Below are 14,055 nucleotides of genomic sequence, written 5' to 3'. Positions count from 1 at the left end.
AAGAGATTCTGGGTCTTAAGAGAAATGTAAAAAAGCTGTGGTTGCCCTCTGCCGCACTTCCCTCTTGTGGGTATAGTAATGATCCGTCTCAAGCCTTTCATAGCTCAATAGAGCAATAGCCTCCAAGACATTTGGGATTTTCTTTTTAGCCACTTTATTTTGGCCTATCTTCCTGCATCTGTCTGAATCATTGGCTTTAAATTGGTTGTGTATTTCTTTACAGGTGGGAAAACCTCCCTTCTTCTTTCCTAGCTGGGAGTAAATGCTGTTGATAGGTGGTGTTCTTGGTTTGATACCACTTTACTGATTAAGGGCATTTTGCCACAATTCTAATTATTCTCCTAGTTAATTCTGCTTGGGAAATGCAGTTTATATAAGCCTTACTTAAAACAGAATATACAGGCGTGCCTCAGATACCGTGGGACTTGGTTCCAGACCAGGGCAGTAAAGCAGATATTGCGATCAAGTGAGTCAGATGAATTTTTTTAGTTTTCCAGCTCATATAAAAGTTATGTTTACATTATAGTCTGTTAAGTGTGTACTAGTAGATGTCTAAAAAAATTACGTATGTACCTTAATTAAAAAGTACTTCGTTGCTGGGGTGCCTGGGTGGCACCGTCAGTTGGGTGTCTGACTTTGGGTTTTGGCTCAGGTTGTGATCTCGGGGTCCTGGGATTGAGCCCTGTGTCGGGCTCTGTGCTCAGTATGGAGTCTGCTTGGGATTTTTTTCTCCCTCTCCCTCTATGCTTACAGCTCGTGCTCTCACACACTCTCTTTCTGTCTCTAAAATAAATAAATATTAAAAAAAGAATACGTCATTGCTGAACAATGCCAATACCTCAGCTTCCAGCGAGTTGCCGTCTTCCTGCTGGTGGAGGGTCTTGCGTCCGTGCTGCTGGCCGCTGACTGGCCAGGGTGCTGGTTGCTGAAGGTGGGGGTGGCTGTGGAAGTTCTTAAAATAACACAGTAATGAAGTTGGCTTCATCGGTTGATCTGACTTTCACGATTTCCCTGTAGCTTGTGATGCCGTCTGGTAGCATTTTACCCACAGTAGAACGTCTTTCCGAATTGAAGCCGGTCCTCTCCGACCCTGCTGCTGCTCGATCAACTAAATTTATGTCATACTCTAAATCACTGACTGTCATTCCAACAATCTTCACGGCATCATCACCCAGAGAAGCTTCCATCTCAAGAAACCACTTTCTTTCCTCATCCATAACGAGCCTCTCCTCATGAGGTCTGATCACGAGTCAGCAGCAGCTCAGTCCGTCTTCAGGCTCCACGTCTAACGCTGGTTCTCCAGCTCTTTCCACCACTTCTGCGGTGACTTCCGCCACTGACATCCTGAACCCCTCCAAGTCATCCTTGCGGGTGGGAATCAGCTTCTTCCAAACTCCTGTTCATGTTGATAGTTTGACCTCTTCCCATGAATCATGAATGTCTTATTGGCATCTAGAATGGTGAGTTCTTTCTGGAAGATTTCCAGTTTGCTTTGCCGAGATAAACCAGAGGAATCACTGTCTATGGCAACTTCAGCCTTACAAAATGTCTCTCTTAAGAAATAAGACTTAGAAGTCGAAATGACTCCTTGATCCATGGGCTGCAGAATAGATGTTGTGTCAGCAGGCATGAGAAAAACATACATCATGTCCATCTTCACCAGCTCCTGCGTGACCTGGTGTGTTGTCAATGAGCTGTCCTATTTTGAAAGGAATCTTTTTTCCTGGGCAGAAGTTCTCAACAGTGGGCTTGAAATAGTCAACCATGTTGCAAACAAATGTGCTGTCATCAGGCATTGTTGTTCCATTTATAGAGCACAAGGTTCTTAACCTAGGGTCTTCAGAATGGTGAATGAACATTGGCTTCAACGTCAAGTCAACTGCTGCGTTGGCCCCTAACAAGACAGTCAGCCTGTGCTTTGAAGGCAGGCATTGGCTTCTTCTCTCCAGCTACGGAAGTCCTGGGGGGCGTCTTCTTCCACAACAAGGCTGCTTCATCTGCATTGAAAATCTGTGCTTGGTGCAGCCGCCTGCATTAGTTCTCAGCTCGATCTTCTGGAGAACTTGATTCAGCTTTTCCCTCCACACCTGCTGTTTCACCTTGCGCTTGGTGTTACGGAGATGGTTTCTTTCCTTAAACCTCTTGAACCAACCTCTGCCGGCTTCAGACTTTCCTTCTGCAGCCTCCTCACCTCTCTCAGCCTCCACAGAGCTGAAGAGAGTCAGGGCCTGGCTCCGGAGTAGACTTTGGCTTAAAGGAATGTTGTGGTTGGTTTGATCTTCTGTCCAGACCGCTCAAACTTTCTCCATGTTGGCAATACGACTGTGTTGCTTTCTTATCATTCATGGGTTTGTTAAAGTAGTACTTTTCATTTCCTTCAAGAACTTTCTCTTTGCATTCACACCTTTGCTAACTGCTTGGTACAAAAGGCCTTGCTGCTTTCAACCTGTCTCAGCTTTCATAATGCCTTCCTCACGGGGCTTAATCATTTCTAGCTTTTGATTTAAAGTGAGAGACGTATGACTTTTCCTTTCACTTAAATACTTAAAGGCCATTGTATGGTTGTTAATTGGCCTCATTGCAGTATTGTTGAGTCTCAGGGACTAGGGAGGCTCCAGGAGGTTGGGGGGGGGGGCGCGGAGTGGCACCTTGGTAGAGAGAACACACACAGTATTTACCAGTTAAGTTTGCTGTCTTTTATGGGTGTGGTTCATGGCATCGCAGATCAGTGACAGTAGCAACATCAAAGATTACTGATCACAGATCACCACAGTAATAATAAAGTTTGGAATATCATGAGAGTTACCAAAATGTGACATAGAGACATGCAGTGAGTAAATGCTGTTGGAAAAATGGCACCAGTAAACTTGCTCCATGCAGGGTGGTCACAAACTTTGAATTTGTAAATAACACAGTATCTGTGAAGCACCGTAAAATGAGGTATGCTTATTTTGAAGAGTTTATTCTGTTTGCTTAAAAATAGCTCAAATCTAGGTGGTTTTCATATCTGTTGCCAGTCTGAATTACCATTAGCATTTGAAATACATGCTGTCTGTGGTTTCACTGTGTTGTTGTTCTTTGTCTGATATGTAGTTAGTTAGTAATGTATACCGCTGTCTACATTATGCTGTATACAATACTGCCACAGTAATGTACCCGGCTGTAGAACAGACAACAGGAAGTCTGAAGGCCTCCTGTCTGTTGACTTTGAAATCGAGACTTTTAGTTAACAACTTAAACATCTTGGACCGGGTGCTGATATTCTTTACAATAGGAAAATATTTTAAAGCCAAATTTGGTGGGGTAGGTTATATAATCATATATCATTAATGTAGTTTATGAGTTTTTTTTTTTTAAGATTTTGTTTATTTGACACAGATCACAAGTAGGCAGAGAGGCAGGCGGCGGGGGCTTGTGGGGGGGGAGCAGGCTCCCCGCAGAGCAGAGAGCCCGATATGGGGCTCGATCCCAGGACCCTGAGATCATGACCTGAGCTGAAGGCAGAGGCTTAACCCACTGAACCACCCAGGCTCCCTATGACTTCATTTTAAGGAGTATGTACCATTCCTAGATATTGGAACCCAGTGTTTTATTTTATTTATTTATTTTTTCTGGAACCCAGTGTTTAAATGTTGCTCATATATTGCTGGATTCTTTTATTTTTTGGCAGCTTCAGAATCTCTCTTATCACCTGAATACTTTGACATAATAGTACAAGGCTTAAATAGTCAAGCAAATTATTTAAAAAATTTAAAAAACTAGGAAATAGTAACTGACCTGTATATAGTCCCAGGGTTCCCTTAACTTCTTTGAACTTTGTGCTCTCTCCCTGTCAGATCTGATACTGTATCCAGTGGGTCCCGCCATCTTCCGGGCTACATGTCCTTTTCAGTCTTGCTCTGACCTCTAGACCGTCTGCCCTTTAATTACAGAGTAAAGGACTTATGTGATGTGAGCAATCTGAACCTTGATGATGCTTTTAACTGTGCCTTATCTTATAGCTTAATAAACACAACTCCTGATTACCTGATCCCCAGGAATTGTGATGCAAGACTGGATAATCCCTTCTTTTTTTTTTTTTTTTTTTTTTTTTTTTTCAAATGGAGTGGGATCCATTCATCTCACATAAGCCTGTGTAATAGATAATTACTGGTAGTTTGGTGTTTAAAAAAAAAATGACGATACACTGGGAACTGGAGAATAAGGGTCATGAACTTCTCTCATATCTGGGTTTGGATCCCAATACCACAGCCTCGTGTGGGACACCATGCAGGCCTCTTGAGCGCTCCAAGCTTGTTTCCTTGCAGAAAGAGGATGAGAGTTCCTGCTTCAGAGGGTGGTTGGAGGGTTGAACGAGATGACAGATGTACGGAGAGTGCTCAGCTCAGTGCTTAGTACCTAATGAGACATGTACCGTGTGCCGTGGGCTCTGGGTAGGCGCGGGGACTACAGCACTGCACGGGACTGGGTACCTGCAGATGCCGATGTTCTAGTGGGAGTCTCTCCAGCCTTTGCAAATGTACAAAACCGCTATTCTTTGACAGAAGGGTTCGGGTGGATGTTACTCAACTGAGCTTATCGCTAAAACTGGGTAGGTAGCATGAAATGTGGTAGGTGAACAGTGTCATAGTCTGAACATTGGTAGATCATGTATAAGGAGAACAAAAAATGGAATGTTGTCAACCACCTTCTACAGACGTGCTTCTTCTGAAATAACCAGTGTCCATGTTGTCATAAACCTGGTAAAATGTGTGGAAAGTATTGAATTCTCTTGAACTTCCACTAGAGGGCAGCCTAACCCTGTTCATGTATTGAAGTTTAACACGTCAAGGGCCCCTCAGAGTTTTTGCTCTCGCTTAGTTTATTTTAAGTGACCTACTTTGAAAAGACTGTTCTCTTCTTCCAGAGCAGAAGAATCTGTGAATTCTTAGATAACAAAGTGCTGTGAGAGTGACAGCCATAGACTCAGTTTGTATCTTTCTTTTGCTGTGACCTAACCTGATACATTGTTGTTTTGCTGTCTTTCTGGAATTTGAGAGCCTCTAGACAGGCGACTGCCCCAGCTACAAGTGTCTCGGGAACTAGGTTATTTTTATTGTTCAGGTTCCTTTCTGAGATTAGACCCTTCGGGAGGCACATTAACTCTCTTTAGACACCTTTTCATGTGCTCCCCAGATCTCGTCTGTGCCATAACGGCATTTGCAAGTTAATGCACTTCTTAAAGTTCCCCATCACTGCTCTATTATCGTATTACATAAAAGGGTAATGTAAGCACTTGAAGATTCTTTCAAGCCTTTTAGTACCTGGCCTCTGTGACCTCTGGGTTTGCAACCAGAAGAGATTTCTTTCTTCTTCGAGGCTACTTGTTTTGTGAGAAAAGTACTCATTAAGTATGAAATAATTTTAGTGTGCCGCCCCATTCTTCATACGTAAGTGGTTCCCCTGCAGATAATACGTATTTCAAACAAATGGCCCAAAGAAAAATGCCAGACAGAATCGCTCTTCCTCTGGGACGGTCTCCTCGCAAAGATTTGTGAGGCGCTCTCCTGCACAGCTGTCAGGCGTTCCCACATGGCTTTTCACAATAAAATTCCACCGATCTTTTCCACTGAACACTAAATAAGACATATGCTGTTGTTCGAGCGAGCAGAGTGGTCAAGTCTAAGCTTCTAGTGAAGGTGCCTGTGGAGGCCTGCTGGTGTTTTATGCACATGCATTCTGAGTTTGGTTGCCTACTTCCTCATATATCCGATTCATTTTGTCTTGGAAAATGAGAAGGTTGTGACTGGGACATTCAGTTTCTGCCATTTATATGCAATATAGGGGCACCTGGGTGGCTCAGGGGGTTAAGCCTCTGCATTTGGCTCAGGTCATGATCTCAGGGTCCTGGGATCGAGCCCCACATCGGGCTTTCTGCTCAGCAGGGAGCCTGCTCCCCACCTCCCCACCCCACGTCTCTGCCTACTTGTGATCTTTGTCTGTCAAATAAATAAATAAAATATTTAAAAAAATAAATGCAATATAAAATATTCAGAGTACACATCACATACATATGCTTGTAATTATTTAAAAGAACTTTTTAAAGTTTTTAATATAAAAAGGGAAGAAAATTTATTTTTGTCAGTATAGTTCTTCTGCATCTGATTACTGATTTCAAGCCAGTCAGAGTTAAAATGGAAAATTTCCATTGCTTTTGCTGCTCTAACTCACTGATAAAGGGGCCTGGTCTGACATATCAATTACCATTGTGTTGCCTGATGTTTTCTAACTTCTCTGCCTGTGTTTAATTTATCCTTTTACAAAATTTAGCATAACCTCCTAATATTTAAGTTCGATGACCACGAATCATGCGGTTGCTTTTGTGGTTATTATTTGATGTTTTAGTGGGATAGAGCCATTCTTAGTTGAGTTCAGTAGACTAGGTATTATGGGATACAAACATGCAAACATACAGTTATTACCCTTAAGACCCTTCCTGATTCCTGAGAGAATACTCAGGAATATACAAGTAGTTGTAGAATATCAGAGTTTAAGCTCTGTGCGAGGTTCAGAGGTGTGGAAGTGCAGGAGAGGAGGGAGGGCAGCGAGCACAGGCACCCCAGGAGCAGACAGAGTCAGAGAGACAGAAAGGTGCATGAGTTGTCTTAGGGTGGTGAGTGGTCCCAAAGGAAGGAAGTAGTGAGACTGGAAAAGTAGGCTGTGGCCCTTGGGGGGGCGGGGCGGGGAGGTGATAGATATATTAAGATGAATACTTAGATGAATACTAAATAAAGGTGTTAAACTAGATTCTTCTCTTTTTTTTAAGATTTTATTTATTGATTTGAGTGAGAGTAAGGGGATGGAGCAGAGGAAGAGAGAATCTCAACCAGACTCCCCCCTCCACCTGCCCTCCCTGCTCCCCCTTTACCCCCTCCCCTTGCAGGGAGCCTGATGTGGGGCTTGATCCCAGCGCCCTGAGATCATGACCTGAGCTGAAGGCAGACGCTTAACCGACTGAGCCACCCAGGCGCCCCTACACTGGTTTCTTCAAGTACTCAGGAACCTTTAACTTAATAAAAGGAGAGAACAGAAATAGGAATTTGTGGTAGCGATGAAATGGACACTGAGTCTCCCAAGTGTTTTAGATCTAGATTTGCCATCCTGAAACAAGAACATGAAGCTGTTGGTCAGTTCTGAAGCGTGTACCGTTTGTTTCTTAGCAGTAGCCCCAGGCTGGTACGAAACCAGTCCCATGTCCCACTTGGTCGCCATTTTATTAACACAAGAGTGAACCAGGGTGGCAAGTTGAGTATGTATCTAGAAGACTGTTTCTCTCCATGACAAATGAACTGGCCTGCGTAGGTATCAAGTCATTTCATTCAAGTTCCTGGCCTCATTAGTTCTCTATCACAACAGAGCTAGCCTCTAAATACAAGTTGCCATCGGTCCCAGTAAAAATTAAAAACGTAAATACATATGTGTATGTCTTCAAACACAGAGCAAGTATTAATTCCATTACTTACTTTCGTTTTAGCAAAATCATTTGAAATGTAATCCCCCTCACTTACAAGGGATCTTAAGTCTAACAGCATAGTTTTGAGTATAATTTATAGGCATGTCAGTGTCCTAGAAAAAGTGAAATTCTCTTGATATTTTGGTCTGTTAGATCCATAGGTGTTCACAACATGATCATTTCTGGTCTATAAAATTATTAGTTTCAAATGACTTTTGTATGAGGGGGCTCAGTCAGTTGAGCATCCAACTCTTGGTCTTGGCTCAAGTCATGATCCCAGGTTCATGTGATCGAGCCTTGTGTCAGGCTCCGTGCTCAGTGGGGAGTCTGCTTGAGATTCTCTCCCTGCCTCCCCTTCTGCTGTCCTCCCTCCCCCTTGCTTGCATGAGTGTGTGTGTGGACTCTCTCTCTCAAATGAAATCTTTTAAAAAATAAATAAATGACTTTCATGGAACTCAACTATTTTTAATACATTTTTTTCTCTGCATTTTTTTTAAGATTTTATTTGACAGACAGAGATCGCAAGTAGGCAGAGAGGCAGGCGGTGGGGGGGCGGGGAAGCAGGCTCCCTGCTGAGCAGAGAGCCCGAAGTGGGGCTCCATCCTACGACCCTGGGATCATGACCTGAACCAAAGGCAGAGGTTTTAACTCACTGAGCCACCTAAGCGCCCCTTTCTCTGCATTTTTTTTTTTTTAAAGATTTTATTTATTTATTTGACAGAGATCACAAGTAGGCAGAGAGGCAGGCAGAGAGAGAGGAAAGGAAGCGGGCTCCCTGCTGAACAGAGAGCCCGATGTGGGGCTTGATCTCAGGACCCTGAGATCATGACCTGAGCCGAAGGCAGAGGCTTTAACCCACTGAGCCATCCAGGCGTCCCTTTCTCTGCATTTTAATAGTCAATTATAAATTACTGTCAAGTGCTAAATTAGGTGCACTTTGTATTTATATGTAAGTATATAGTGTTTATATGCTGGGCTCCATTGGACCCTTTTGACAGCGTTGGAAGATGTGAACTGTTAGCCCTTTTTTCACTGATAAGATGTCTTACGTCATTGTAGGGGGCAGAGCTGGTTTCCAAGCGCACTTCAAAGCCCTTCTCCTGGCCAGTCCCCGTATGCTAAGGATAACAACATGCATGATACTGCAGGAACCAAGTAGCTTAGAGTTAAATGGATTTCATATTAAATTTAATTATTCTAGTTCTTATCACTAATCAAAGTGAAATAGCCTTTTAAATAATCCTATTAGCTATGATCGCCATTTAAGACCCCGTCAAGCTAGTTATAACAGAATGCGCTAAACACTGCTTCTTCAGGGCCAGTAGCCCTAGCTCCCAGACTGAGGCGCCTACTCGTTTTTCCACTTAATGTAATAACAACAACAAAATAACGTAAACAGCAGTGAATACAGTAACATCATTCCACCAGTTTTCCCGCACATGAACTCTCTATGTACCATGCAGGTCATTATTAAAAAACTTGGATTTAATTCCTCGTGGACTGAAATTTAGATTTTGCATATGGTTTTGGGTTAGGCTTTCCATGATCACGTCTCACATATAGTAAGTCTTTTGTGGCCCCGGAAGATAGATTCAAAACTGCTATGAACTGCGTGACGGTCAGCCCTTTGCAGCCCTCGTACAGGTTTACTTACGGTGACCTGTCAACATCTGGGAGTACTAAACTGTCATCACGCTTTCCCTTTTCAGTAAAATTTTATTTTCCCCCAAATCCCTGTCTTTAAACCCTAAGTTCTACCAAACAGAAGAGGGAGGTTGGATAGGTAGCCTGGATATTTAGACAGATCTTTGGATCACAGGTTACAAACAGGCCAAAATTTGCATCTTAATAACCGTAAAACTGCACGTTGAAATTTGTGGAGTTTGTGTCTAATCCCGATGCTACAAAAGCTGCTTTGGGCGGTCCTGCGGAAATCCAGCGGACACATGAAGGAATTAGATGCGCCGTGATTTCATTATCTGTTTGTGTGAAAGCGAGACTGGAAGTCCACACAGCTAGCTTGCTCCTTCCCTGCTGCCCCATCCCTTCCCCGCTGGGTGGCTGTGACTTCCAGATTCGAGGGTCCTTCTCTTGCTGGACCTTCCCCTCACCTCCCTCCTCTGTGTTAGGCGCCACTCCGAGTTTCCCGAGCTCTGTATGCCTCACTCTGCCAGGACATGGTGTCGTTGAAATGCGTCTCTCCTCCTTTCAGCTCTTTGGCACAAGGACTGTCTTTTTCATCTCTGTATCCAGTGTCTGGCACACAGGGTGTTTGGCCAATGGGCACAGTGCTGTTGGAGTTCTCTAAAATCTTCGACCTCTGAAACTTCTCTCCTGTTGGAGGAAACAACCAGCCATCACTTCTACAACTAGGAAGTCCTCGTTCCCCGAGCACCCGATCAATTCAGAAATTGTTGTAGCACAGGACGGACTTGGTTTTGATTCCCAGTTGCCCTTCAGTCGCTAGGTGACCTTGGGCAAAGCGCTGAATTAATTTCTGCAGGCTTTGGTCTGGGATCTTTTTAAATGAAGGCTTTTACTGGAACATGACCTCCATGTTCCAGTAAAGCTGCCAAGCTCTGTGGCCTAGAGACACAGCAGACACCTTAGTGGTCTGGTGAGCAGAGCTGAGGCTCTTGCCCACCAGCCTGTGCCCTGGGCTTACCAGGTCTGTGCAGCTTGGCAGCGACATGTGACGATCGCCGTGGACCATTTGCCAGGGCAAAACAAACGCCCTGCTCAAGTCACTTGGAATCTCAAATTTTAAATTATGTTTGGTATAATTTGTGTTAATTATAATTTGCTATATTCTCCTTTGAAAATTGATTATTCACATGTGGTTTATGGGATCATTAGGATATCACATTAGATGAATCACGATGCTCTGTTTCCTCATCACCCTGGTTAATAGAATATTTATGGTATTTTGGAAGATTACATTTGCAAATGCTTGAAATGTAAAAATAAAGTCAAGATAATTTTAGGTACATTTTAAAGATGGTCAATATATTTTATTTTGCTTCAAGAAAGCTTAATGAAGGGGCGCCTGGGTGGCTCAGCAGGTTAAAGCCTCTGGCTTTGGCTCAGGTCATGATCTCAGGGTCCTGGGATCAAGTCCTGCATCAGGGTCTCTGCTCAGTGGGAAGCCTGCTTCCCTTCCTCTCTGTCTGCCTGCCTCTCTGCCTAGTTGTGATCTCTCTCTCTCTCTAATAAATAAAATCTTTAAAAAAAAAAAAAAAAAGAAAGCTTAATGAAGAATACTAAAGACAGTTTCAACATTTTAAACTTTGTAACTTTTGGACATGTTTTTTTTCCTCTGTGATCGAAGATTCTGACTTTTTACGTTTGTTTTCTATTTTTTTTTTTGGACCTTCTGCACTTCCAGCTCATTTAGAGGCTAGCTTTGAGGAAGTCGAAAACCACTTGCTGAATCTGGAGGATTTATGTGGACAGTGTGAATTGGAAAGATACAAACATATGCAGTCCCAACAGCTGGAAAATTACAAGAAAAATAAGAGGTGAGTTTGAAAAATTGGTCAGCAGTATTCATTTACATGTTCTTCTTTATAAGTTCGGGCCAATAAAAGACAAAGGTTGCAACATGTAAAGCTCATTTGTAAGCTTTCCAGAATATGCCCTTTATATACATACGTGGTTTGGTACCACTGTGTGTTGCCATTTTATGGAGATGAGGCTGGGATCAAAGCTGGAGGGGAGCAGAACAACAGGCGGAGCTCTCCCAAAAATTCTGCACGAGCCCTGGCCTCATTTCCTCCCCAAGTGGCATATCCTGAGCCGCTTTTTCCCTTTTCTTTCCTTTCTCCTCCTTTATTATTAGAGCAGGAAGAAAAGGAACCTGAGCCCAGGTTGGGGAAAGAGGCTTGTAGGTTTGAAGCTCAGCTTTGTCACACGCTGGTTGTGAGGCCTTATGCGATTACTTGATCTCTCTTAGCCTCAGTGTGTCTCTGGCTGATAGTGAGGATGATACTGTACCCACTTCCTAGAGTTGTGAGCATTAGATGAGGTAAGAGCCATCAGGCCCAGTCAGCTCTGTAAGTATTAGTTATACTCATGACCATTGTCATGGGGCTGATAGGAACTTGATGCAGAAGAGAATCCCGAGGGTAGACAGCTTATGGGACCAGCTGTAGCATCCCAGTTCATACAGTGCCACCTTGGGCAGGCTCGGGGGGTCCCTGGTAGCTGATGAGGGTGCTGAGACGGTCCAGGGTCTGCCCTGCACAGAGCAGGGAGTAGAGCCGAGAGGGGGGCTGTCTGTGATAGGTGCAAGAAAGCAGAAGTTGTGCGATTGGAGTCGGGCTTAGGGCTAAGAACAGATTTGGAGGGAGAGGAAGAAAGATCAGCGGGGCAGAGTACCCTGTGGGTTTTAAGATTATTGGCAAATTGAGTTGTTCTGGATCCAGGGTGTAGCGGTAAAGGAGGAGTGGGTTGTTGACATGGGCAGGAAGTGCTGATCACTGGCATACAGGAGGTTCAAAAAAAAAAAGCGAAGCTAATATGTGGGTATTATAGACGATCACACTGACATCATAGTTTTCTAGAATAATGCCAAGGGATGGGGCGGAGATGAAACTGAGTATTCTGAAATTTTTGGTCAGGTCCATGTGTTCCTAGGGTTGGGTTTTAGATGTTAATGAGCCAGAAGAATCACCTGGGCAGTGTTTCAAATGCAAACTCCTGGGCTCCATCCTTGGACAGCCCCAATTGACAAGTTAATTCCAATGGTTTTGCTGTAGACAAGTCTTCCAGGCAGTTCTGTCACGGGCAGTTCAGGGAGAGACCTTTTAAGAGATAGCAGGTGGGGGTGAGATGGGGTGGTGGGCAGGCTGTACATGGAAGAGCTTCGAAAGGAGCCCCACGGGGGCTGTGGATAAAATTGCTTGGGGAAGTTTATAAGTATATGAATTTTTCTGGAGGTGCTTTCTGTAAATTGCATTTGCCTACAGAGATTACAGGAGGGTATGTGGCAGCCTTAAGAATGGAGTCTTTTTCACAGATAGGACTTTTGAATGAGTGGGTGAGCGCTGGGACCCAGGGACTTTCAGACTCAATCATGGGGCATGAGAGATGAACTTTCTCTCCAGAAGAGAAGAGAAGAATCCAAGTTACCAGAGTTCGAGATGGTCAAGTTAGAGATGGTTTGGCTTGTCTGTAATTTTAAATGAAAAAGTAGGGAAATAGTCTGTTGTCAAAGTGTTAATCATGTAAAGAAGTTTATTTATAAAACAGTAGGTTTCAAGGAGCATAATAGGAAGGCTTAGAATTTTGAAAGGAAACTTTTGCAGGAAATCGGGCACCATGTGTAGAAGTCTTGTGAACCCTAGAAGTTACATGGTTTCCTCATCTGTAAAATGGAGATAATACAGGACTTCGTAGGGTTATGTTAAGATTCGGTTGGTAACGTGCTAAGAATAGTGCTCAGCACGGGGTGAATGCTGTGTCACTTGGCCCGCACTGGCTGACTTGTATGAGAATGTGTACAGCTGGACTGAGGGGTATTCCGTATTTGTACCAGTTACGTTGTTCCACTAATGAACACCGGAATCGTATGAGTATCGTGGTTTTTCTATTCCATATGTGTTAATATTGATTATTGAAAAAGGGTATCTGGTACTTTAGTATGTAAAATTAAATTTCAGATTTTTATAACCTGATTAGATAGAAAAGAGTAACAAGATTTGGAACTATGAGGTTTTATATCTTTCTTTTCTTCACTTTCACCCAGTGGTTTAAATGTATTTTAATTAATGCATTATAATTTATAGGTTATAAAATGAAAATTAATTTTAGTATTTGGAGAGCAGCACTGCCTGTAATTTAAGTGAAAGTCAAAATATACTGAATGGGTCTTAATATGTTTCACGTAATTGAAATGACACAGCATTTGTCTTTTAAGAGATAGAATTATGTAGTAGAAAGAGTGTGTCTTTAAACTCAAAAGACCCAAGTCCTGGCTCTGTTGGTTACCAACTTGGTCGCTAAGCCTTACCAATAACGTAAACAGTTGATCAACACATACTTTGTATATTTCATGTACTATATGCTATAATCTTACAATAAGCTACAGAAAAAATATTACTAAGAAAATCATAGGGGAAAATACATTTATAGTATTATACTGTATTTATCAAAGAAAAATCTGTGGATACACAGACCCATGCCATTCAAACCTGTGTCGTTTAATGGTTAACTGAATATTGAAAACAGCGGGGTTCAGTGAGAGTCTGCGTATCACACAGTAGGGCTATTTTGGCCTCTGTCCTCACTGGCTCGCAGAAGTCTGACAGCCAGGCTTACACCCCCTGTGCAGATTATTGGAGGGCTCATCTGTGAAATTGCGTAGCCCGAGAGAAAAGACCTGCCCATATGGACCTTTGGGGGAGTGCTGTGATGAAAGAGCGGGGTCTGCTTCGTAGCACCCTGCCCCCATGCTGAGCTCCACACTGGTGTGTGTGATTTCTAATCAGCTTCATGGTGCCTCACTCTTAAATAGGAAGGGGTAGCTGGGGAGTAATAGCCAATGGAGGAAAGCTTCCAGAGTG

At 43.2% G+C, this 14,055-nt stretch overlaps 1 protein-coding gene across 1 annotated transcript in view; it reads left to right on the top strand.

Moving 5' to 3' along the window:
• LOC111156654 (dystrobrevin binding protein 1) overlaps window positions 1-14,055 on the top strand; it is a 125,092-nt gene that overhangs the window by 38,640 nt on the left and 72,397 nt on the right. Inside the window, exon 6 of the mRNA XM_022517674.1 lies at window positions 10,878-11,010. Within this exon, the coding sequence (XP_022373382.1) occupies window positions 10,878-11,010 (133 nt within the window). The remainder of the gene's footprint in view (window positions 1-10,877; window positions 11,011-14,055) is intronic.

Source organism: Enhydra lutris, unplaced genomic scaffold (assembly GCF_002288905.1).
Source record: "Enhydra lutris kenyoni isolate GAN:26980312 unplaced genomic scaffold, ASM228890v2 scaffoldscaffold48, whole genome shotgun sequence".
Lineage (NCBI taxonomy): Eukaryota > Metazoa > Chordata > Mammalia > Carnivora > Mustelidae > Enhydra > Enhydra lutris.
Note: the sequence above shows the minus strand (reverse complement) of the source record. Positions and strands in the feature narration are given on the sequence as shown.